Source organism: Triticum aestivum, chromosome 6D (genome assembly GCF_018294505.1).
Source record: "Triticum aestivum cultivar Chinese Spring chromosome 6D, IWGSC CS RefSeq v2.1, whole genome shotgun sequence".
In the NCBI taxonomy this organism is placed as follows: Eukaryota; Viridiplantae; Streptophyta; class Magnoliopsida; order Poales; family Poaceae; genus Triticum; species Triticum aestivum.
This window is the reverse complement of record NC_057811.1, coordinates 457,810,008-457,836,067: the sequence shown is the minus strand read 5'-3', so window position 1 is coordinate 457,836,067 and position 26,060 is coordinate 457,810,008. Positions and strand designations below refer to the sequence as shown.

General features: G+C 43.3%; 1 protein-coding gene across 3 annotated transcripts; it reads left to right on the top strand.

The window, feature by feature from the left end:
* The first annotated feature begins 9,330 nt into the window (after positions 1 to 9,330).
* LOC123145853 (protein RFT1 homolog) lies at positions 9,331 to 18,832 on the top strand. 3 transcript variants are annotated; one of them, XM_044565358.1, is made up of 17 exons: positions 9,332 to 9,586; positions 9,660 to 9,845; positions 9,965 to 10,070; positions 10,179 to 10,329; positions 10,423 to 10,502; positions 11,699 to 11,793; positions 13,100 to 13,251; positions 14,137 to 14,288; positions 14,968 to 15,086; positions 15,185 to 15,348; positions 15,569 to 15,643; positions 16,414 to 16,485; positions 16,633 to 16,770; positions 17,380 to 17,535; positions 17,627 to 17,679; positions 17,766 to 17,938; positions 18,258 to 18,832. In XM_044565358.1, the coding sequence occupies exons 2-17, from the start codon at positions 9,808 to 9,810 to the stop codon at positions 18,325 to 18,327; spliced, it is 1,794 nt and encodes a 597-aa protein (XP_044421293.1). In that variant the 5' UTR covers positions 9,332 to 9,586; positions 9,660 to 9,807; the 3' UTR covers positions 18,328 to 18,832. The 3 variants fall into 3 exon arrangements, with proteins under 3 accessions (XP_044421295.1, XP_044421293.1, XP_044421294.1); XM_044565359.1 differs by having other exon boundaries at positions 9,660 to 10,070; XM_044565360.1 differs by lacking the exons at positions 9,660 to 9,845; positions 9,965 to 10,070 and having other exon boundaries at positions 9,331 to 9,586.
* The last annotated feature ends 7,228 nt before the right edge of the window (positions 18,833 to 26,060 follow it).

Below are 26,060 nucleotides of genomic sequence, written 5' to 3'. Positions count from 1 at the left end.
CTCGATCCGACGGCTGAGGCAATCCGAGGGCAACATCCAACGGTCCAGATCGCATCAAGAAAACGATCCGACGGCCGAGAGTCGCTGAGCTCTGAGAACGCTCATGTTCTCCCAACTAACATAGTAGTCTGATGAAGAACGACTCTTTTGTAGTCTTTTCAGTTTCCTCCTTGGTGTGTACATGTGTGTTGCTGTGAAAAGCTCAATCTCATTAAGTTTCCTATAGCTAGGTACACGAGCTAGGTTCTGCATATGCCAGCTTGATCTGCATGCAGATCTTATAGGAAAGCAACACTGGATCGATTTATCCTAGAACTGTGTACATGTGTAAAGTTGTGCAAAACTGAACACAACATAGTTTCATGTACCTTGGTTTGTTGGTTCTGCATGTCAATGTTGATGATCTCAAACAACTATTTAGTTCTGATTGTTGATGTTACAGGATGGATGTGTGCACAATGAGAGTGCATCATGGAGATAGCAGAAACTAAAGGCCTAATTTGCCTCCACACATGGTTTTGTCTTGTCCAATTTCACAGCTTGACTGGTTAGTAACTTACTATTTTACTGGTCATGGAACAAACTATGTATAGGTCTAGGTCAAGACGAGGTGGATTATTCATCTGCCTAAGTTGGGTAGGGTCCATCAACAACACGAAACTGCTCGGTAAAAGAATATTTCAGAGTTGCGCCTTCAAAAATCAAGCCATGAAGATACTGTCAATTTCTCTGTTTTTTCAAAGGCCTTTGAAAAAACATTATCTCTTTGTGGCACATATTTACCTCATCTTCAACGGTTTCCATGTTAACTGGACCCCATTAAAGATTACATCACGTAGGCGCCAACTCAATATGAGGGCGCTCAAAAACAAGCCGACGAACTTCCACACTTGAGAATTCAAAAAAAAAAAGTTTCATGTCTACCACACTGCACAACCTGATGCTCGTGCCCTGCAAGCTATGTTACTTTAGTTGAAGGAAGGATAATGCAGGGATGCTATTTTCTCCCGTTACAACGCACGGGCAATTTTCCTAGTAAAACAAAAGTGATAAAGAAGGAAGTGCAAGCTAAAGTTATATTGGATTCTCCGTTGATTTATAGACGGACTTGTAGTAGAGGCAAATTATTATGGACACCTTCCCGCAAAAAAGAAAAGAAGAGAAATTGCTATGGACAGAAAAGAAATTGCAATGGACACCAGGCTCGTTGGGCGTTGTGCTATCCGTGTGCAGCTGGGTCGCCGTTTAGGGTTAGGGAAACAAACTCTATCTTCTCTGCTCGATCTGAACTCGGAGTCGATCGGGCCTCCGCCGAAACCAACGTTAAATAGCCACCACCCTCCTCCGTCCGTCCATTGATCCAACACGTTCGCTCCGGCTCCGCTCGCAACTCACGAAAACAACTGCAAGCACAGATTGTATGCTTCGGTCGCCGCCTTCGCATCCATCGCTCGCCGTCGCCGCCGCCGCCGTCAAGACAGGTCTCCCGTCTCTCTCGACAACAACGAGACCGCCGCGCACTTTGATCCTGAACGATGAAGCTCGTCGGAAAAAGCCTCGCCCGCGACGGGCCCGGCTCCGTCAAGCTATTGCCGGAGGTGGATGACGACCTGTGGGACGCGTACAACCTCATCGCCGCCGGCGACGCCGTCGAGGCCGTCACGGTCCGGAAGATCACGAGGTCCGGAGGCCGCGACGCGGAGCGCATCAAGCTGACGCTGGAGGTGGCGGTGGAGTCCACGGACTACGACAAGGACGGCTCCGTCCTGCGCGTCCGCGGCAAGAACCTCTCCAAGAACGAGCACGTCCAGATCGGTCAGTACCACACCTTGGGATAGCAGCGGTCCTTCGTTTTCCCATGCCTGATCTCGACGACATAGAGATGTGATGATAATTGAGGGCTATGCTTATTTTTCTTCTACTACCACTAGGGTGTACTACGCTCTCTGTTTCACTTTTACTTGAACTATGGTTTTAGATGTCTCGAATACACAATTTTGACCACTTATTTCTGTTATGCCATATAAATATTTATGTAACCAGGCAAAGTTTATACATTGTGGAGGTGTTTTTTCCATGGAAAATATCAATGCAGAAATCTACCAAGTTAGTAAGCTCCCAAGAATTGCTGACTCATGGCTTGGTAAACCTAGTGTTGTGGCAGTCTCACCGCCCGCCACGCTGCATCGAGCATTTCTCTCTACGCCGACGACGTCGTCGTGTTTTGCCACCCCTCCCCCCGTGACCTACGGGTCATCCGTGAGCTACTGCGAGTCTTTGGGGCGGCATCCGGGCTTTGCACTAACTTCTCGAAGTGCTCGGCCACGCCCATTCACTGTGGGGAAGAGGAGATCGCACACATCCAGAGCGAGCTGACCTGCGCCGTGGTGAGCTTCCCCATCATCTACCTCGGCATCCTCCTTTCCGTGTGGAAGCCGTCGTCGTCTTCCTTGCTACCCATCGTCGAAAAGCTGTCCAAGAAGCTTTCAACATGGCGCGCAACTCTCCTCTCCTGTGGTGAACGCCTTGCCCTAGTTCGCCATGTGCTATGTGCAATCCCCTCACACATCATGGTCGCCATCGCCATCTGCTCTCCGGTGCTCAAGCAGGTCAATCGCATCATCAGAGAGTTCCTCTGGCACGGCAGGAAGGACACCCAGAGTGGGCATGGCCCCGTCAACTGGCAGCGCGTCTGCCGCCCTCTCGAGCTCGACGGCCTCGGCATCAAAGACCTATACCGCCAAGGCATTGCACTGCGTGTGCGCTGGTTGTGGCTCCAACGCACTGACCCCTTCAGACCTTGGGCACATCTTCATCTCCCGAGCGACCCCGACGCCTCCGCTATCTTCCGGGCCTCGACTTCCTGGGAAGTCGGCGACGGCCGGACCTGCCGGTTCTGGACAGACCACTGGATCAATGGCCAGACTGTGTTTGACGTGGCCCCTTCCCTCCTACCCCTTGTCCCACGACGCCGACGGAAACGCACGGTCGCGGAGGCGCTCCACGATCGCAGCTGGATCGCCGATCTCCGCGGCGCCCTGACCCCTGGTGCACTCGCCGACTATGTGAACCTGTGGAGAATGCTACAGCCGGTTGCACTATCCAGTTCCCCCGACTGCTTGAAATGGAGGTGGACTGCGAATGCCAAGTACTCGGCCAAGTCTTGCTACCTGGCCTTGTACGCTGGCTCCACCCCGGCCCCCTTCTGGCGCCTGACATGGAAATGCTGGGCTCCCCTGCGAGTCAAAATCTTCACTTGGCTCGCCGACCTCGACCGGTGCTGGACCGCAGCCAGACTTGCCCGGCATGGCCTGCCGCACAACGACCGCTGCGTCCTTTGCTATCAGGCCGAGGAGACCATGCAGCACATCATCATTGGCTGCCCTTTCTCGCGGCAAATCTGGCATGATGTGCTCGCCTGGGTGCGTGCGACTACCCACCCTCCGTCTGGAGACGAAGACTTCCTCACCTGGTGCACGACGGCCATCGCTGGATCCCCCCATGGCCTTCGCAAGGGCCTTGCCACGCTAGCCACGCTTACCGCATGGTGCATATGGAAGCACCGCAACCGCTGCGTGTTCGACGGCGATACCCCCTCCATCCGGACCTGGGCTTGAGCTGGTGCTCGCGGACTCAACCTTTTGCTGGCATAAGCGTGTATGTATGTAATATTGTGGGCTGAGCATCCCACCCTCGAAAAGGCTCTCCTGTACCCCCTTCCTATCAATGAAATGATACGCACTTTTGCGTATTCGCGAAAAAAAAAGTGTTGTGGCTGTATGGACTTTGGTCCTTTAAACCTAGTGACGCACGGCAACATCACATGTCAGGTAAACACACACTCAGAGGAATGCGCGCACACGCCACTGGTCCACAACAAAGACACAACGTGTAAACGCACCATATAAAGACACAAAAATAGGTGCACGTTATCCTCAATGAAACTACTAGGAAAACCAAAAAGAAACGGACGCAGTGACAACCGATGAAAATGGTCTGCCCAATTGCAAAGTGTTGTGGGCGATCTACCACATGACACATGTGGTAAGCAATCCAAATAATTTTTTAAAAAAGTGTCGTGGGCGATGTCGTGATATTGTTATCGAGACAGTCGAGGAATAGTGAGCAAACATGCACTCACCCCGATAGCTAACCCATATTCGCAAATACCCGTGCCTTCCTCCCACCGTTTTTCACAAGGTTCTAGAACCTTCCTTGAATCGGGTTTTTTATTTGTGTTTTTATTTTTTTATTTTTTTCTTTCTTCTTCTTACTTTTCTTTTCCTTTTCATTTTTGTTTTTCCGTTCCAAAATTTGGAATAATTTTTTAAATTCATGAGCTTGTTTTTGAATTCATCAATGTTTTTTGATTTTTTGCAATATTTCTTAAATCCATGGAAACATTTTGGTATCGGCGAACATTTTTTGAACCGATGGATATTTTTTGAAATTCGTAAATACTTTTCTGACTTTTAAGAAAATAATTTGATTCGGCAAACTTTTTTGTATCGGCGATCATTTTTTGAATTTGGTATTACTTTTAAAATTGTAAACATTTTTAGATTTATGGACAGTTTTAAAATTTGGAACATATTTTCAATTCATGAATATTTTTTATAATTAAGAATATTTTTAAAATTGTGATTTTAAAAACATGAACTACTTTTGAAATCTAGGAACATTTTTCTAATTAGTAAACACCTTTTTTGAAATTTTGATTTTTTAAAACTCGAGAACATTTTCTGAAAGTTTAAAATTAGTGAATATGTTTATATCTTAATTTTTTTAAAGAAGCAACAAAATGAAAATACAAAAAAAAATAGGGGCGTCCACTCCATATATGGGCAGTTCAAAAGCGCCCGCGTGGGACGGATGGGGGGGGGGGGGGGGGTGGGTTGAGGGTGTGCTTGTATGGGCGTCTTGCGTAGCCTCACGCGCGAATTGCGAATTGCCACTAAATCGCGCTGTGGGCCGAGCCCAGTACATCGCTTGCCTCCAAACAAGCACCAACTCCTCACTCCTGATCTGAAATGTTCACGGATTTAAAAATTCTCTTGAATTTGAGAAAATGTTCAGGAGTATGAAAGAACGCTAATGAATTTAGAAAAATTTCATCAATTTGAAAATTGTAAAACAGTTTTTAAAATGGTCACAAATATAGAAAATGCTTGTAAATTTAAAATATTCATGAATTTGAGAAAATGTTCGTGAATATCAATTAGCACAATTTCCTGCCGTACTAGATGGGCATTCATTAACTATAATTTGACATGATAGTATATCTCAATCCAACTCCGGCCTCTGCGCAAAAAAAAAAAAAACTCTGGCCTGTTCATGCGCATGCAGTTGCCATATCGAGTGCAAATCTTCGAATACAGCTGTTGTGAGTTAATTGCAAGGAAGTACCACACTTGGGGCGGTTGTAACGGAACAGTATCACTATTCAGATTTTTTTCAAGTCAGTACCACGTTTGAGGCTAATCGTTGCAAAACGGGCTAAGCGCCATAGAACGATGTATTGACACTGTATCTGACAGCGCGGCCCCACCTGTCAGGTGGCATATTGTTTTTGCAAATAAGACCCCCGCATTGCACTTAATCACACAAATGCTGCCGCAAAGTTAAAAAAATGAAATTGTGCAAGCAGGGATTTGAACCCGCACCCTCCCTGTTTTGATGGAGAGGCCCTGCCACTACGCTAGGCCCAGTGAGTTGCTTAATAAGGATATTAAGTTCTTATATTATTAGACTGTTAAATAAATAAAACGAACCCAAAAAGTAGCGATCGTAGAGAGGGCGCGCCGCAGACGGGGTTCAAACCAGCGACGAGGGCGACGCAGTGCGCGCTCACTACCGCTGCGCCGCGAGTGTTCCTCTGTTTACATAGCACGCGTAAATATTTTATACTGTGCTTCGTTCTCTTTTTCATATGGTAACAAAAAAGATAAATAGCGCGCGCCGTACATAGTGTGTGTATTGTATATTGTTAAAAAATTACATTGTATACAAAAAATGTAATTTATAAATTTTAAAAAGTACATTGTATAGTAAAAAAATGTTCAATGTATATAACAAAATTGTTCATTTATATTATACAATAATTTTCAATGTATTTTTATGGAATAATGTTCAGTGTGTATTTAAAACCTTTTTTGCAACTAAACCTATATAAAAAACTGTAAAAAAATTGAAAACATGAAAATCCAAAGAATACCAAAGATCTGAAAAAGATAAAAGAAATCAGAAACAAAAAAACACGTACAAAAAAAGGAATTTATGCATTTTTAAAAAAGTTCATCGTATATTTATGTTCAGTGTGTATAACAAAATTGTTCATCGTACATTATACAAGAATGTTCAGTGTTTATTTATATAATAATGTTTAGTTTGTATTTACAAAAAATATTGCATACTAAACCTATATAAAAAGAAATGCGAAACAAAAAACATAATTAAAAATGAAAAATGACCAGGACGTGTCCAAACTAGATAAATGTAAGAATGCCACTAGCCTAATGCGGACATCTTTCTACTGCAGTGGCTGGCGCGTTCTTTCTTTCAGTCGCAGGCGCAGGTTCGAATCAGCGCAAACGCGAGTTTTTTCCGTTAGTTTCATTTATTTAACGGTCACATAATATATGAACCTACTATACTTCTACAACTTCCTTTTTTTTAACATCGCGAGGGCATTTGCGTCATTAAGTGCAATGCGGGGTCTTATCTGCAAAAACAATATGCCACGTGTCACCTGACAGGTGGGGCCGCGTGGTCAGATACTGCGTCAATACGGCGTTTAGTTCGTTTTGCAACGATTAGCCTCAAACGTGGTACTGACTTGCAAAAAATCTAAATAGTGATACTGATTTATTACAACTGTCGCAAGTGTGGTACTTCCTTGCAATTAACTCAGCTGCCGTCGACGCATGGTACTGTTCAATTTAATTAATTACCGCGCGCGGTGGCAGAAGCTTTGCACTGGTTAGGGCAGGTGCCGCAGTTCGTCTTGCCGGAGAGCAGGTCCATGCAGCGCCCGCGGCAGCAGGTCCGGCCGTGCTTGCACGCTCTGTTGCAGCCGACGCAGTGTTGGGCGGTGGCGACAGTGTCCACGCACCGGCCGCTGCAGCGCGCCGTCCCCTCCCGAAGCATGCCTGGCCAACTCCTGGGAGCTGTCGTCGTACGCCGACAAGCAGCAGGAAACACGGCTCTCCTTGCCGGGGACGGCCGGCAGACGGAACCGGCAAACCAGATCTCGGCGACGGCTGGTCTGTTGGCCGATGCTGATTCGCATGTAGATCCGCCAATTCGAGGAGAGGAAGTTAGACGCTCTTTCATCCTTGCCGGGCTACTCTGGTGCACACGACACCACGGTTTGTTCCACGTCCATTTCGCGCCAGCTTTGCCCATCACCATCTGCTATTTTGGTTGTGTTGTCAAAAGAAAAGAAAAAAGGATACAAAAGGTCATGCGCTCACGCTTTGTGCATGAGTCCATCGACACCGACCAACTAGTCTAAACGAACATTCATCCATTTCCCCTCGCCAACGTTTTTCGGTTGTTTTATTAGCTCGAGCTGGTTCTCGTGTGGTGTCGTATGAGTTGCTACTTGCTAGTCATCCGCAAAAGAAAAAAAAAAGCTAGTCTTGTACGAATTTGTTCGCAAAAAGTGTAAAATGTTGTTGTCTCCTATGGTTGGCGAGGTTAGGTCTTAAGACTTCGGGTTGCGCGTGTGCAATGCCGAGATTTGGTGTCACCTACTTCAAATCTATTCAAGGGTTCAACAACGACGATTGCGGTTGCACGGCGCTAGTCCGGCAAGTGCACGAAGACTTCTCGGCTGTCACCCACAAGGTGAGGCTGTCTCCGGTAGAAGAGCGGCAACAGCAGCGCGTTGGCAACTCGTTCTGGTGACGGTAGTTCTCATTTTATGGTCTAAGGACCTTGGTATAATTTTAATTATGTTTTAAGGTACTTTGTGATTTTGGTGAAATTTTATAATAGATCCGGATACTTTACGAAAAAGCTAAAAACTATTAATCCTTCTACTCCTATTGATCCTTTACTAAACTCGTTCCTCACTATTTTTCTATACAACTCGGTGCATCGGTATCTTTTATAAGCTCTCGTCAAACTCTCACCTGGTTTTCGTCTTAGATCACAAACGAAACGTTTTCTATTCAAGTGATTTTCGTCCAAACAAAGATAAGTTAAAAAAGGCTACGCACAATTGTTCCCATGTATTAAAAGTACTGAGCGGGTAAGTTGATATCCATAACATTGCGAGTTTTCTTCCTTCCTGAGAAAGAAAGGAAAGGTGATCTCGCCAAGAGAGACCAAATTTCCAACGCCGTCCTTCGGCGGCTCCCCTCCACCGACAACCTCTCGGTCGTCGGTGGTGAGGGGGAGGGGGGTTGCCGGATCCTAAATGTGCGGATCTGTAGCTTTAGGTAGCTTAAGTTTTGGGTCGCTCGACGTCTTGGCTTCGGCTACACGGTGCTGAATAAAGCAGCTCCATATCCTTTCTCGACGAGGCGTTCTGCTTTTTATGGTTGCTGATGGATTTGGAAACTAGTCTTTTCAGGCAAGGATGGCGTGGCGGCGACGACATTTTTGTGGTTAATTTGTGTCCTCGGACTCCGCCGTTGCGACGACGTGCACTCTGGCGTCGAAGTGGAGCGTGGAAAGTAGTTCAGGAGTGGGTGTCGACGGTTATCTATGTCAGTGGCAGCTAGCCGGAAGACGATGAATTCATGGTTGAAGGCTGGTGGGTCAGGTTTCCTCCTCCAATGTCGTCGCATGGGGTTGTCAGATCTGAAGTTCGATGGCGTGTTTAGGGTGCTGCCTCCACCAGATTCTTTCGATGGCAATGGCTTCGTGTTTTACGAGCTACTTTGGAGGTTCGAAAAGTTGTATATCAGCGTTGGAGCCACATTAAGCTCGGGTAAAGAGCCGTTATGTCCTCTTTTCATTTAGGTGACTATTGTGATGGTGTCGGAGGCGGGTGACGGAGCTCAAGGAATTCATCGGTCTTGATTGTAATTTTTTCCTTGACGGAGAGTTTTTTGGGCTATTGTTAGAATTCTATTGTCCGTCTAATTTGCCGTGTGGATGACTACATGGCATATTTCTCTTTAGTGATATGTATTACCTCAACGTTTCTCTTTGGTGATACGTATTACCTGAAAAAGAAACGGAGCCCTTTTTGAGCTAAAGACGAAGCAACTCAAACAAGTATACCGAAAGCTACTAGGCCACTCACTCAGAGGCGCACGATCTAGATCTAACGGTTGAAAGTCTGGCAGCTCACCCAACCCAAAACGAATACAAGGCATGGCGTACAAGGCAGCCGCTGCCGCCGCTGGACTACTTCGCCCTCGCGCCGCTGCCTCCCGCCCCCGATTCCCCTCGCGACTGCTCTGACTGCACTCTCGCAGATCTCGCCGGCGACTCTACCCGACACGCCCCGCCCCTGCCCGGCGCCACCGCGCCCAGCCCGCAGCCGCCCAGTCCGCACTCGGCGGTAGGCGGCCGGCGCGCGGCGTTGTGCAGCTGCAGCAGGCCAGCAGCCAGCCGCCCAGCCCGATTTGAGGTACGTTTGATGGGATTTCTGCCTGTTCCCCAATTTCTGTCTACTCATCACTCATTGCTCGTCGTGCTACCAGCTGCCGGTTCCTCTCTTACGAATTCAGGTGTAATAGCCCGCATGAGGAATTCAGAGTACTACACAATTTCATCAGCTATCCTCACCTGTTACAGCCGTGGGCAGCCTCTGAATCTTGATGCACATTCCCTTCGTCAGGGCTGCCGGCCATGACATTTGCTTGCCGTGCTCCTTTGTACAGTAGATTGTAATGTACCACTGCTGAATTCTCTCCAGGAATGTCACTACTTACTACTGAATCAATTGTTTCAGTTTGGGTCAAACAATTGATACACTGTTCTCATTTTTCGAATCAATAAATGTCAGTGTCATATTGAAGAACATAATGTCAATCAGGACCACACGACTACATATTATATGCATCAAATGTGGAAGACTGAACACATGGGCTGTCTTCTTTGAACTTTTCAAGGCATGTAGGCTTAGTTTATGCAAAATTAAGACTTATTTGAGAATTTTTCATATGTTCGTGAGACCATATTGATCAATTTCTATTGTGCTATTGGTGATTTTTTTTCAGGGTGGACCACCCTGTTTCCAAATCCTAGATCTGCCACTGGTGATGATGGCCATGACGCTGCTCGCCGGCGCCGTGGGGACTGCCGGAGCCGTGTCCCCTCAGCCTGACTCCGACGCAGGGGCTGTGATGGCTGTATTCAAGTACAACTTTGGTGCGCCTCTCTTGCCTCCCTTTCCTTCGAGGGTTACTTCTGGCTCTGGGTGCTTGGTTTTGGGGATCTAAAGCTCAGTGCTCGGGTTTGTAGCGGCGCAGTTCCTTTCGAGGATCATCCCCTTCCTGTACAACGGCTGGTTCGTGCGCCAGCTCAACGCCGACGACTGCGCGGTGCGGATCTCCCCTGCTCCCTCCTTCCCCCCTTCTCAGTTCAGTGCAGCGAGCAATCGATTTGTTTGATTTCATTCCTCGATGTGGAGCTAGCTAGTTCCATGATGACATTTGGTGCTTTGGAGTTGAAATGCAGTGTCAAGCTTAGTAAGCATTAGTGCGCATTCCATGTGAATTCTAGTCTTTATTGTGGTTAAGTATGACAGTGTCCTCAGTTCATGCCTGCAGTTTTGGATCCTGGCCATGACATGGTTGGGTGGGACTGGAGCTCTTCTGGGAGTGCAAAAGTTGGATGTCTGTCCTAAAGTGTGGATGTGTGGGATGGGATCTGTGTGAAGTCAAGTTCTAATTCTAGTTGCAGCGTGTGTTTGTTTCTCTGTGAATTCGTGATAACTGACGGCACCCCAAACTTTGTTCTTTGAGCTACAGAAGAAAAATGATGCATCTGTTCGACCGCATACTGCCATAATCATAGTGGTTGCTTTCAGTTATTTGAGTCATTCATGTACGTGCATTGTAATGGCTCCCTTGCTATTTTTTGGTTTCTTTACTTGCTAGGAGTTGCCGGATCTTTTCATTTTGGTGAACATTGAATTCCCATGTTATTATTTAAGACAGATCCCGGTTGATCCTTCGTTGTTTGTGTAACAGGCTCAGTATAGTTATCAAATGATGATTGTGCTAAACGGACTTAGTTTTTTTTGGATAGATATCTTTACTTGGTGATTAAGGTTTTAAGGCAGACTGCTTTGGGGACGTGCATCTTCTCCATTAATAATTAAGCATGACTGATTCAGTAAACACGAACACATTGAATAATTATCCCTCTGTTCAGGGTTTGGAAAACCAGCGGCTATCGTTTGGTAAACCACAACCGGACTGGGTATTTCTTTTTGGTGCACAGTATTGGTTCAGTTAGTTCTCTCCCCCACAGCCCAACCGACCCCTCTTTTAAATCTGTGTGTTATACGGACAAGAGTATAGTGGCATGATTTATGATCCATACGCCGAATAGGAAAAATGCGAAGTTCATAAATAAAACATGGAAAACTGACTGGTCTTAACCGGTCTTCTCTGAGAATCGCAAACCCTCCGTTTTTTGCTAAAAAGAAAAGATTTCCTCAGTACCCTGCATCTATGCTTACAGATGTTTCTCGTTGTTAATGGTTTCTAATATGTTTATCATTATCTGGCAGGCATATGCATTGCAGCTTCCACTTTTCATCAATTGTGTCTTATTTTTAAGCCGGGAGGGGTTTCGGCGTGCTTGCTTGCGTAATAATTCTGGGAGGTATTGCAAAATTTACAAACTTTTGAGCTTCATCCATGTACTTTGATTAATCAACAACACTGCAGTTATATAGAATACACAGCACATGTTTATTTGGAGTTTTTCTTTGTCAAATGAGCCACCGAAAGAAAGACACTGCAAATTGCGAAGTGCAAAAGCTCCTCCCACAGTTTTTTTTTCTTAATGCACTACAACATAGATCTACGGAGTACTACATGGCAAGAAGCATGATGTCCATTTGTTACATGAAAAACTTGACCTCTAGTGGCACTCGTGCATTCTTTTTTGGCTAGAAAAAAAATACCGAGAGAAAAATGATTATATCATCTGGCAGGACGATGCAGAGGGGTATTAAGGAATATAAATAGTAAAGATAGCGAGGGAAAATGTGCCCTCTAATAGATGTGGTATATTTCTCATGAAGTTTATAGGGCAAGAAGAAGAGAAAAGGTTATGTTGAATTTTGATGCCACAATTGCCCAACAAACTAAAATATGCAAGTTTAAAATTATTAGGTAAATATTTCATCTGATGCTTTTGGAGCACCCAACACCTATTTGGGGACAGTCTTATACTCCCTCCGTTCCAACTAAAACCACGACGAGTAATTTGGAACGGAGGGAGTACATGCTTAGCACTCGCCTGGGCCATCCTCACTTCGTCCAAGAGGGTTAATCCAGAGTTATTAGTTTTGAACCCTTGTGTATAATGTGTTAGCACTATTTAGTTTAAAAACAAAATGTTGTACTATGGCACCACCACTACACATACAGGCCACATGGGCCACCTCCGAAGTAGTTCATGTGTTTAATAGTGGTATGATAGTCATACATTGTAAGTTGAAGGTGAGTAGAGCTAGCATTTAATGCTTTTGGATGCAAATGGATAACTTTGGATTAACCCTTTAGGAGAAGTGGGGACATAAGCCCAAGTGAGCTGCTACGTGTGAGCACAGCCACATCTAGGGGATGGGCATTGACGAATTGTGTGACAGCTTCACTGTCTGAACTCTGAAGCAATAATTCTTGGATACTTCTCAAGTCCTCATAGTTCATCATCACCAACTTGAAGTGGGGTACATGCAAAAGAAAAAAAATCTTTTGTGATGATGTGTGCCGTTCCTCAGTCGTCACTGCATTCTCATTTTTTGTGTCTGTTAAACTCTGTTGTTATATTCGCATTAAAATTTATGCCAGTTCTGAACCATGTGAAGTTTTAGGAAAACTTTCTCTGATCTTGTAATATTTTTCCTTATACTTGCTCGTTGGAGTATTTCTCAACTGATGATTTAATACTTATATTACAGTGGTGATGTGTTAAGTGACGAAGAGATACTGAAGGTAGCTTGGATGATCATCCCGTTTGGCTTGTTTGTGACTTTTATCGGCAGTCTATTTGTGTTGAGAATAAAGAAACTGAAGTTATCTGACCCTTATGCAAAAGCTACATTGATCATCGGTAAGTCTTCCATGAACCATAATTTACTAATAAGTTATTTGTATATTTGTCCCGAGCAAGATAATTGATATTTCATTGAGGACACCTCTCCAAGAGTTAATTTGTCTGTTAGTTGATTCAGTTTGATTGAGTAGGGGAAAATAACAAGCCTCATTAAATTGTTAGAGCCACTGCAATATTATGTCTTATACAAAAAAGTCCAGTTTTGAACCCTGATCTATTGCAAAAGTTCACTTTTCAACTGTGAACTCTAATACCATTTGAACTGCAACTTTGAAGTACTGAAGACCATCCAGTTTCACCTGCTGTGATCTCCCAAGTAGTTTAGGGTGATGTGTGTGCCACGTCTCTGGTGTGCCACCAAATTTGACTTTTTTGTCTGTTTCCAACATAAAAAATGATCTGAATGGCAGGGTTTCTTCTTGTCATGTTTGTTTGTTAATGGCAGTGACATGGTGGACACATGCATAGTTGCATACATGTCATTTAAAGTCACTTGTGAAGCCACCTGTGGGTGAAAAGTGGATTGTTTCAATTGTTCAAGGTTGCAACTCAAATGGTTTTTTAGTTCAGGGTTGAGAGTGTTTTTTTTTCTGTCTTAGATTAAATGTAAATGCTGAACACCGAGCTCTTTATCTATAAAATGGACAAGCATTTCATGCTGTCATGCAGCTAAATGGAGCATCTTGTAGAATTGCATGCACTAACCAGTTCTCCCAAAAGCTCAAGCTGATGGGAAAAGGTGGGCTATATGCATTTATACTTCAATACATCCCGTATAGATATCCTGCTATTACTCCTACACTAGAGTGCCTTCTCATTTAAATGTTTTGTCCACTTCCCTCACATTGAGATCTGATGTATTTATCTGGTCCAAAATGGCAGGATTGGCATGTATGTTGGAGCTACTGGCAGAACCTTTGTATATTCTTTCCCAAACAAAGAAATACTACATAATAAGAGTGTATACCGAACCTACAGCTACTCTGCTACGTTGCCTAACAACTTATATCTTCATAAAAGGACATATTAAAGTGGTAATGCCACATTAGCCTTCTACTCCAGTTTATTACCGATCACATAAAATGCATACACCCACAATGTTCTCATTGTTTACACCTGATATTTGGGAATCTACGTTGCACACAATTGCCTTGTAATTATACTTGAAAGGATCACAAATCATTCTGAAAAAAGTGACCATTTAGTGCAACTATCTCAATCTCATTATCTTTTTTTTTTGCAGTGAAACCATCTCATTATCATCACAAAGTAAAATATAATTAGTGCAACCATCTAGATGGTCCAACTTTGTGACAAACTAATAATCCAGGACGTTCCAATAGCCAGTCCATACTGTATATCGTATTATTTTGGTATGTGTACCAAGGATAATATTTCTATATATTAGAAGATTTCAACTAATGTATTTTTGTGGTTGGTTAACAAATACAACTGCCCTAATTATAATAAGATAAAATATCGGGAACACTTCCCTTCGCATTCTTTTGTCCTTTGTTGTACTCATCCATTTTAAGTTTATATCTTAAAACATAATAGAGCTTTCCAGGACAAACAGTATAATTTTGCCAAGTAACGTATCCAATTGATAATATTCTCTTCTGTTCACATACCCATTCATGCTTTCCCATGGCATTTTAATTTGTATTACATTTGTTGATCAATACAGTACTATAATAGTGATTTTTTTTGCAGGAGAAGCTGGTCGTATTTGCTTTGTCTCAGGTCATTTATGCAGCCTGCATTTTCATTGGATATTGGACATATTTTCTTTTATTTGCTAATATCAGAACTTTTGATCTCCTTCCATTCAGGTTTCTTCTTTATTTGTCCTGTTAATTGTCTAATTGGGCATGAGTTATCACAAGTTAATTATATTTCCTTGTTGATGCCAAAACATGCACATTGTCAGGTTGTCAACCCTGATGGTCTATGATAAACAGTTATTGCACATGTGCATATTGTTTACAGGCCAGACTATCAGGAAGCTGATCCTCCAAGAAGGCGAAAAATTTGTTCTTGTTTGGTTTGATACTCCATTTAACCAGGCTGCATATGGTCTTGTGGATAAATTAGGCAAGTATGTCAAGCACCTTCTGTTTCAAGTGCTTTTCTTAAGATAAATGGGAGTTGGCGAGGCATGGTTCATCAATGCCTGCATCCTCCCTTTCTCACCTTGCTAGAATATCTCCAACAAAAAATAACAAATTAAGTAACTAAAAATACGACGAAGCTACCCAAAATACTGACTAACCACCTTCTAAAAAATCTCTAATGATCTTCTAATTGTTTGCAGGAAGTCTGGTTGTTAGAATAGTTTTCCTGCCATTTGAGGAGAGTTCTTATGCTACATTCACCCAGTTAGCATCAGGTTTCTCTTTTGCATGAATATAAAGTTTCATTTTGCTATGATAGCTAAGTACAATTGCTTATCATCTGTTTGGCCTGAAAGATTGAATTTCATGCATTTGCATCATTGCGGTCTACTGATCTGGAGAATCTGTCTGTAAGATTTGCTTATTGAGCATTTCTGTACTTGATTAGTCAAAGGAGGTTAACCTATGTTGTGCTGGTATCAGCTAAACAAAAACACCCATGAGATATAATTTTCCTTTCAAATCCATTTGGTCAGCTGAATTGATTATCTTCTTGTGAAGCGACTGCTTTGTGTATTGGCTACTGGTCGTTTGATATTTCTGCCCACTTTTGGCATGTTTGCTATTCTCATTGTTCAGTATTTGAATTACTCATGACCTGCTCACAGGAAGTAAGCCTCTTGCAAGTACTATGAATTATTATTATTGCTAAGATAAGCATTGCTGCCAATGCAACAAAACTAGATTACCTTCCGCATATTCCTTGCTATCTTAGATTGTAATGTTTAACACAATTCTGGCTTATAATGCTGCTGCTGTCCAGTTGTTAGAGTTTAGATATGACCATTCCTATATCTCAAGCCATCTGAAATTAGAAGTTTTGGCATATTTTCAGTTTGCTGCTGCTGTTTAATAACTTGTCCTTGCAATTATAGTTGGCCAATATTATTGAACTCTTAGCAAAATTACTAAAACAATATGTTGTGTGCATTATCTTTGGATTTATATTTCTCTGAAAGAGCTAATGATGGATCCTTATCCACAGGGCAAACTCCTGAGAATGTATCCAATCTGGAAGGTTCTTTGCTCGGAGCTCTTAAACTTATTACGCTGATAGGTACGCTGTCCAATACTGAATGATTGAATGTGTATATTAATCTATTTATCTACATGTTTTAGTTGCTGTCAACTTCAACCTCCTAGTTTTCTGTGGATATTAGATGCGTTAACAGCCCTTGAATATAATCATCCTCTAACAATGCAGGTCTCGTGGTCATTTCTTTTGGTCCAAGTTATTCATACACCCTTCTGAATCTACTATATGGAAGTAGATATAGTGATGGCGAAGCTACAGCTGTCCTCCGTTACTATTGTGTTTACATAATCTTCTTAGCAATGAATGGTTTGTATTTAGTACTTATATGCAGCAGCTCTGCGTATATTCATTCTATAATATTGCAAAGTAGATTTTTTTTAATAATGTTAAGAATATTTCACTGATGAATAGTAACTCTGCACTGTACCTGTCAAACCTAAATTATGTATTTGATTTTAAACTAGTTTTTGCAAACCCATAATTTGGAACATTGGGCATAACAGCCCCAGTTTCGCCCTTTCTGTTTTTAGATTTGTCTTCAGTTATGATGCATGTAGCACAGTAATATATCCAACTTGATACGAGGAACAGTTATAATTTCTTTCCAGCCATTTAATTAGCAGTTACGTTCAGCCAAGTTATGACTTGATCTCTCCTTTGAAAGCTATCAGTTGTTCTTCGATATCTCATCCTGCACAACAATGTAGCTGAAGAAAATCTTTATTGAATGAAAACTAACTATACCATGCATTCTCTCGACAAGATTTTGACCTTTTCTGGATTAATATTTTTCAAACAAGAAATATGTTACTGGTGGTGCTGATCGTTAGATATACCTGAGCTATTTAGTATTTGGTTAAATGTGCATATTAATTAAGTTCTGCACAAATGACTTATGCCCTTCGATATTTTCAGGCACTTCTGAAGCTTTCCTTCATTCTGTTGCCAATGAAAACCAGCTTAAGCAGTCAAACAATATGTTGCTCCTTTTCTCAGCAATTTATACTGTTCTAAATGTTGCTTTTATTAAATCCGCCGGAGCTGTTGGGTTGATCGCTGCAAATTCTGTCAGTATCCTTTGGTAATGACTCTGCTATCCTTGTTTCCTTCAAATCAATCTTTTCCTGGGAGCACTTTCTTTGCGCCTTGACTGTCTGTAAAGATATGCTACTGCGAATCTCATATTCTGCAGTATTCATCAACGAGTATTTTAAGGTAAAGTTTCTTGAATGTTCCACCTTGGGATTTTTTCCTTGTATAAGGATTGCATTTGTAAAAAAAAACTGATGACATATTTACAGGGCTCATTCTCCTTCTACCGCTGCTTGCCAGCGGGCTGGGGCGTTCTGCTCATTTCTGGTCTGACCACAGCTTTCTCCGAGAGGATGTTTCTGAATAGAAATAGGTTCAAGCAGACCCTTCCCATTCACATGGTGATAGGCATCATGTGCCTGGGCTTCTCATTGCTTGAGATGTAAGCTCTACATCACCACAGAATGATACTTTGCTCTGTTCAGATGCTCCCTTCGTTCCAAAATGTAGTGCATAGTGATTTTTTTTTAAACAAACTTGCTAAGCTTTGACCAAATTTACATGAAATTTATCAACAATTAGAATACCAAATCCATACCATTAGATTCATCATGAAATATGTTTTCATATGCTAGATATAGATGATTTTCTCCTTAAACTTGGTCAAAGTTTATGAAGCTTGATTTTTGAGAAAACCAATGTGCACTGTATCATGGAGGGAGTATTATTAATCATCCTGACACGGCTTGTTTCTTGAGCAGATATCGTGGTGAAAAGCAGTTCTTGATGAGCATCGTCAAATCGTTGAAGGGCCACGACAAACACACATGAACTTATATATTTGGGACAAGTGAATTTACCCCAGATATATAACTGATATTGCCATACAACATACGTGTTGCAAATACATGTATACTGGGTAGAGTACCCAAGAAAGGAGCTGGACCCAGCAGCTGGAGAGGCTTCTTAAAGAACAAATCAAATTGACCGAAATCATAGATCGCCGCTCTGCAGAATTGAATTGCTGTGACAAGTTATAGAGGCGACATAAAGCATAGATCATCTGGGTAGATAGGTGATATATTCTGTAACTTTTCTACATCGGACTTGTTAAGATTAAATTGCCGCATGGTTGCCAGAATTTACCATGTTGTGCCAGTCAGGTTTATTTACCTGAGTTTCGATGCAGAACTTTACAAAATTTTCTTAATTGTTTAACTAGTCAGCTGGGAATGAATTGTGTGGTAATGATTTTATGTCTGACGATTGTGCAATTTCAAGTAGTTGAGTGGATCAACTCCTTAATTTCATAATGGACATGTTATATCAACAACTATTGTTCTTGGTGTTGATGATGTGCCCATGGCTGGCATGGCCAGCCCTTCTTCGTCAGAATTGGATGCTTTGGATTTGTCAGTCCTTCACTAAGGTGAGCAGTGGGCATGAGCCTCTGGGTGCTTGTATGGCTGCTCTTGTAATAGAACTATATAGGAAAGAACTTGAAGGCCGATACAGTCGTAAACGTTCTATACATAGATAACTAATTACACACATGTATTACCAATATAAGCATGTAAATACTGGTAGGTCTGGTGACATGTTTTATCAGTTAGAAAACTAAGATGTTCCAGTATATGGAGGGAGTACTAAATAGTACTTGCAAAAGAGGATGCAGGGAAGTTACTGAACATGTGGTTACCATTTTCTACTAAGCTAGTAGAGTAAGTAGGATTAGAACTTTGAACCTACATTGCCAGGTTATCTCCTTGCCCCAAAGAGCACGATAAGCAAATCTACTTTACCACATCCTTCCAGATGCAAGTATGCAACAGCATTTATATTTGGAATCTGAAAATCAGTGGTAGCCATGATATAAATACATGCTGTTTTTTTTTCATTCCTACCTACTATAGGAAAGAAGACTATAGTAACATAGGGAGAGGAACACCAAAATGCCAACAATGAAATGCAGCATAAAAAATCATTAATTGCATAATATTTTTTTTGCGGGGAACATCAATAATATATGGTAGTACAACTGTCACCGATGAATCAAAGGCAACATAAGCGAGCACGACATTTTGAGGCTCGGCCTCCATGGGCTTTAAAAAAATCTGAAAAAATTGTACCTTGAGAGGCTCGGCCTCCATATTTTTTGGTTTTAAAAAATCTGAAAAAATTGTACAAGTATACAAGGATGTGATGTGTATGTGTTTAAAATTTTAGGATGAAATACCTTGAGATGCGATCTGTGCAAAAAGAACAAATTCATGGACTTTTAGGATGAATCGTATCATGGGTTGAAAAGCCACAGATTTGTCTTTTTTAAACAGGCCTCATTTCAACGTATTTCGTCCTGAAAATTTACGCACATGTGTGTTATGCCTCCATGTATGTCTGTATATTTTTTCAGAATTTTTTTAAATGTAAAAAATATGTATTTTTTAAAATTTAAATTTTTTCAAAAACCGGCCTTCATGGAGGCGGAGCTCCAAAAGCAATTTTTGAACATAAGCGTACATATAGTTGAAACTGAAACATCAAAAGTCTGCAAGTAAAACAATTTGTGCTCCAGCTATTACCTAATCCAATTAATGGCTGCAACTTTAAGGCCCTAATGTCCTAATGCAAGATGCACAAAGGCTAGGCTTCACTATACCTACTAAATCAGCACAGTTTAGAGAGTTCTTATGGCCAAAATTACATCGGTGGTTGACTTGAGTTGTATATATTCAGAATTTCAAAGTATTTGAAATGTGATAACTAAGTTTTTCTTCCAAAATAAGGAAATGTTTTCCTATATAATTAAGAAGAATATTTCTCAGTTAATTACAAAAAAATGGCAAAAGGAAAAATTAAAATAGCACACGATCTTGCCAAGCTAGACCCAAGGCACCACAAACCGGCACGGGCACGACACCACAAACTTGACACATCGAAAGAAGAAACCTCAAAGGAGATGCCACAAACGTCATTGTCATCACCCACTGTGAAATGGTCCAATTGCTTCGAAATCACGATCGATGAGCATCGGCGAAACTCTTCACTGCAGACGCAGCAAGCCCACGCACGCCAAGTCCACGTACCCGACCATGTGCCAGCGACATGTAGTTTTGATTTTGATGACGAGCTTGGAAGGAATAGCAAAAATTGCGTTGATCCGATCAACCACATGTCCTCTACAATGTCATTGTCACTGCACAAGCGACACCACAACAGCTCCAAATCCAACTCTAGGGGACACAAGAAAAATAGAGCACAAAAATCCATGACACACACCAAAGAGCCGACTAGGAGGCCCTTGCTGCGACCCAAATGATCAACTAGCTCCACTGTGGTAAAAGCAACCCTCATGAAGGGTTTAGGCACCTCATGATTTTTTTTAAAGAAAAATCCACTTGTTTTATTGATTCATCATAATGTTTGTGGGAATCATAATTACATCATGAGGAATAAGAGGCCAAATATGACGACCTTATTCCAAAGTTAGAGCATAACGAGTTAGATTGTGGGCTCCGGTGTTCGACTTCCTTCCTTCATGGACGAAACATGTTTATGTGAAAGCTTGAGAACATGATTTAATCTCCCTCACAATACTCACGCGATTCTCATTTGTGCCTTGGGCTATGCTGCAAATGCAAATCTGCAGCCATTGCTAGAGGATGATTTGATGGTCTTGCCGTTGTGCACAGTTTGAGGGTGTAACATGTAAAGCCACCGCCCCATGCATTCGTTTGAGGGTTAAATTTTTTTAAGCCTTGTATTAGTTATGCGTGGTTCATTGCATCCCGTGTGTTAGTTATGCGGAATTAGTGCTTTGGTGGAGCTTAGCTTACTTTGCTTACACTTAGTCCTGCGACAATTTCACAGCCATTCTCTGTTCTTGGCTATTCTTGTGAACTGGTTGCTTAATAAGTACGTGGAGTATTGATTGATCAACCTTTAATTTAATCATTCTGAAACCTCCACACTCGGTACAAACGGTGTACCTGAAGTGTTTCGTTTATTTTCTACTATCATTTTTGCTCCGGACAAAAGCAGCTTCTTGGCGTGTCTTGAAGTCGAATTTCCATCAAAAGTCAACCCAAGAGAGCAGAGCTAACCCGCTGACTTCCTTCCCATTCTCTCTTCTATATAAAGCGTGATGCTTCAGCCTTGAGAGGCATTCCTCCACGCACAAACACATCCTTGAGCAGTTGAGCTCCCTTAATTAAGAGCCACGAGCCAATAAGCCAAACACTTCCATTACTTCTCCTTGTCTCCACAATGGCGAGCGCCGCGCTGCTTCTCCTCATCATGGTGCTGGCCACTTCCAGTGCCCTTGTCCCAGCCATGGCCGGCACCAGCGCAAGCCCTCGTCCCATGGCAAGGAGGAGCCGTTTCCTGCTTGTTGACGGCACCGTTCACCCTCCCCTACCAGCATATGATTGCTCCAAGAAGTCGGCTGAAGCATGCCTCGCTGCCGGGACGGCGTGCTGCAGCGGCCAGTGTGTGGACAACACTGCGGCGGCTGCAACAAAGCGTGCAAGCACGGCCGGACATGCTGCGGTGGACGCTGTGTGGATCTTCTCTCCGACAAGAACTGTGGCACCTGCTCTAACCAGTGCAACAAGAAGTGCAGCTACGGCTTCTGCGACTACGCGTAGTAATTAATCAAGTTCAACATCGAAAATTTGCACTAGACATAAGGATTGAGAGCGGGATTGAGCTTTATCAGATCAAAACCTATAGATTCTAATTAATGACTGCCCGTCTAGTACGGTGAGAAATGTGGTAATTCATATAGTGGCCGTTGAATATTACCCAAAACTTGAGGCTGTGGCAATGGTATCCGCTAGTAGTGTGTTGTTGCAGAGGAGACTTACTTTGCACAGTTGCCAGATTATGTGGTGAAAGATCACTTGGCACCGTATGGGGAACGCAAGGGTGATGATGCTGACGATGGTAGTGGTGCGAAGGAGAAAGACGACGAGATGGACACCTCGGAACACAACGGGAATCCATCCATCAATTCGTCCTCTAGTTCTGCCCTAGCGACACACATTCAGGTGCCTCAAGTGCAGCGCCGGGAACTCGCGAGTCCTGACCTTGGTGGTGCACCGGAAGGCGGCCCTATGATTATTGCAGTCACTCCGTTCAACTCTTCACCGCAGACACAGGCATGGAACTTGCCACCCATCTTAGAGCCAACTCCACGTTAGGTGGTTGTCTTGAACAGTCCACGCCACGGGTCAAGTTTGCATCGCAGCCGTCGTCACCAACTCATACGGCAGCGTCGCATCCTGCGGTACTCAAGTCGGTGCCGGCCACCGGCGGCTCGGCGGGGCGCCCGGACTCATCTTCCAAGCACAAGCAGCCTGCAGGTCGAGTGGTGTTGCAGCCGTCGTCGCAAACACTGACGACAGCGACGCAGCCGGCTGTTTCCATGACGGTGCAGGGCAGCGACGACGGGCCAATAGCTCATGTGCAACGTTTTTGAGGTGAATTGGCAAGAGTGTGACGTTGTTCGAGCGAATGGCTGTGGTGCGACACATTTGAGCGTGTAAATAGCCCAGGGCCACATGGGGTGTTAAATGTGGTTAAATTGGTCGTCAACCAAGCCCGCCCGTTTATGTTAGGACATGTGGGTCCAACTTAATTGTTCCTCAAAACAGCTGACCGTGCCCTGCCGCCCGACCGTGCCGGGCCCGCCACTCTGCCCCCCTTCTTCTCCGGTGGCGGCGGATCTTGCGTTCTCGGTGGCGGCGGCGGAGCCCTCGTTCTCAACGGCAGCGGAGCCTTCATCATAAGAAAATGGTGAGTGAATTCAAACCCTAGTCGCCCTCCCGTTCCTCTCTCGGGCCCGTAGATCTCAGCTCGTTTCCTCTGTTTTCACTTGCGGAATCGATAGGTTGTGAGGGGAGTCCTTGGGCATACTGAGATGGAGCCGCCAGATTCAACTTCGAATAGGTAATGCGCCTCTCTCCGATCCAATTTTGCATGCAATTAGGGGGTAGCCTTGTCTGCTCTTTCTCACGGGCTCACACTGTCCGCCACTGACAGAGGGGATGCTGCCGCTCGGACCTTCGAATTGATAGTCAATTTCTTTCCATCAAAGGCAAAATTAGTTGATGGTAGCATACAGAACATTGAGAGAGACACAATTGTTAAATGGGAGGCTGAGTTTACAGAGATTGATCCACAAGTTCTACAGAACATGGGAGAGACGGCAGTGAAGAAATGGGTGGAAAAAATTGGGGAGAATATAGTTTGGGGTCCAGAGCAAGAAGTATCACTGTTGCGGTTTGATGATTGGAAAGGAGAGTATGTGAGAATAGAAGATGGTGAACAGATTGTTGAAGAAATCGATCGGCAAAACGGCTGGACAAGCAAACGGGCTAATTTTTTTGCTGAGCTTGTTGATCTGAACATTTTTTCGAAGGTTGGATATGTGCCATCACAATTGGCTGCGCAGATGGTAGATGATGATTGGGCTACACAGAGGCCATTGATTCCCATGTGTACTGAACTTACAGTAATAGCCGAAGAGGGACAGGTGACTGGAACTGAAACTGAAACTGCAGCAACTGTTGATTGGAATGTAGTTGAATTAGATGAGCCTACTGATTTGGTCATTGCACCAATGCCTGACATTGAGATGGCCAAACTTTTTGGCATTCCAGTCGATGACAGAGATAAGCAGGAGAGGGGCGAATCTAGTTTGCCTGCTAATGCTGATGAAGAAGTAGATGGACAGTTGATGGAACAAGCTGCGGATGAAGTAGATGATGCACATGATGATGAGCTGGTGCATGTGTATGACAAAGAAAACCCTGTCATTGAAGTAGGCAAGTTGTTCCCAAGCATGAAGGAGTTTAGGATGTGTTTCAAGACTTATGCAGTGAAACATGAGTTTGATGCCAAGACTGTTTGGACTGATAGAAAGAAGTTTTATGCGAGGTGCAGAGGATTTGATGGTAGTGTGAAGCCTTGCAAGTGGTACATATCTGCTAGACTGCAACCTGATGGAAGTACTGTCAGGGTTAACCAAATCCCCAATCAACATACTTGTATTACAAGTTCACAGAGAGTATCAACCATGACATCACAACTTTGGGTTGCAGAAAAGATCACCCCAATTTTAGCCAAAACACCAAACACTACTGCCAAGAAACTCAAAGTAGACTTGGAAAAGATGTACCCCATTAAACTGAAATATACCACAGTGTGGAAGGCAAAACAAAGGGCAATGAAAAATTTATATGGTGATTGGGCAAATACATTTAGGATGCTTTACAACTTCAAAGTAGAGATGGAAAAGAGGTCACCTGGCAGTGTTATGGAGATAGATACAGAGGTATCAACCGAAGGTGAAGTCAAGTTCTCCAAGTTTTTTATGGCTTTGAAGCCTTGCATCGATGGGTTCAAAGCAGGGTGCCGTCCATATTTGAGCATAGACTCATCATTTTTGACAGGCAAGTGGAATGGTCAGTTGGCAGCATGCAATGCTCTAGATGGACACAACTGGATGTTTCCTATTGCTATTGGCTTGTTTCAGTCAGAAACAGAGGCTTCATGGACATGGTTCAGGATCCAGTTGAAAAGATGCCTAGGGCCAGTGTCACCTTTGGCTATACACACAGATGCATGTAAGGGGCTTGAAAATTCAGTGAAAAATGTTTTCCCACATGCTGAGCAGAGGGAGTGCTTCGGTCATTTGTGGATGAATTTGATCAAAAAATTTAGAGGAGAAGAATTTGGGCGCATGTGGCCAGCAGCAAGATCTTACACTAGACAGACACACAAATATCATCTTGATAAGATAATGGCAGCATGTGATGAGTTTGGTCCATGGCTGAACACCTACCATTCTTTGTTATGGTACAAGTCAGCATTCAACACTGCCATCAAGTGTGACCACATCAACAACAATTTGGCAGAGAGTTTCAACAACAAGGTGAAGGAGTTAAAAGATTTGCCTATGCATGACATGGTTGACCAAATCAGGATCATGCTCATGCGGTTGTGGGAATTGAGAAGAAGGATAGGTGATTGTCTGCAAGGTGATAAGCTTCCAGCAGTGGTACAACAGGTGGTCAATAGGAGCAGATGTCTTTCACATTTGTTTGTTGAAAAATCTTCACCTTGGGGTGCTGAAGTTAGAGATAACAAAACTGGAAGGAGACATGTTGTTAACACTGAATTGCATGATTGCACTTGCCTCGAGTGGCAACACACTGGTAAACCATGTGAGCATGCCATTCTCTTCTTAGCATCCCAACCGAAGATAAACATGCACCCATATTTGCATGAATATTATTCGGTAGCAAGATTCAAAGTTGCATATGCTACTCCAATTCCAGCACTTACAGATCAGTCTCAGTGGCCTGAAGTGGACATTGAATTTTCCATGTGTCCTCCCTTGACGAAAAGAAAGGCTGGCAGGCCTAAACAGAGTAGATTCAAGGCATGGTTTGAGAAAGGTGGGAGTAGTAAGAAGGGAAAGGAAGATGGAAAGCCAAAAAGGGCCCAAAAAGGTAACAAAAACAGATGCAAGTTGTGCCAGGAACTTGGTGTAAGGGCAT

Excerpts from the sequence above, each read along its gene's own strand:
- LOC123145853 (XM_044565358.1), top strand. The coding sequence starts at position 9,808 with ATGACATTTGCTTGCCGTGCTCCTTTGTACAGTAGATT. Across the intron at positions 14,289-14,967 it reads TAAAAGGACATATTAAAGTG|GAGAAGCTGGTCGTATTTGC; the intron begins GTAATGCCACAT and ends TTTTTTTTGCAG. Across the intron at positions 16,771-17,379 it reads AATCTTCTTAGCAATGAATG|GCACTTCTGAAGCTTTCCTT; the intron begins GTTTGTATTTAG and ends CGATATTTTCAG.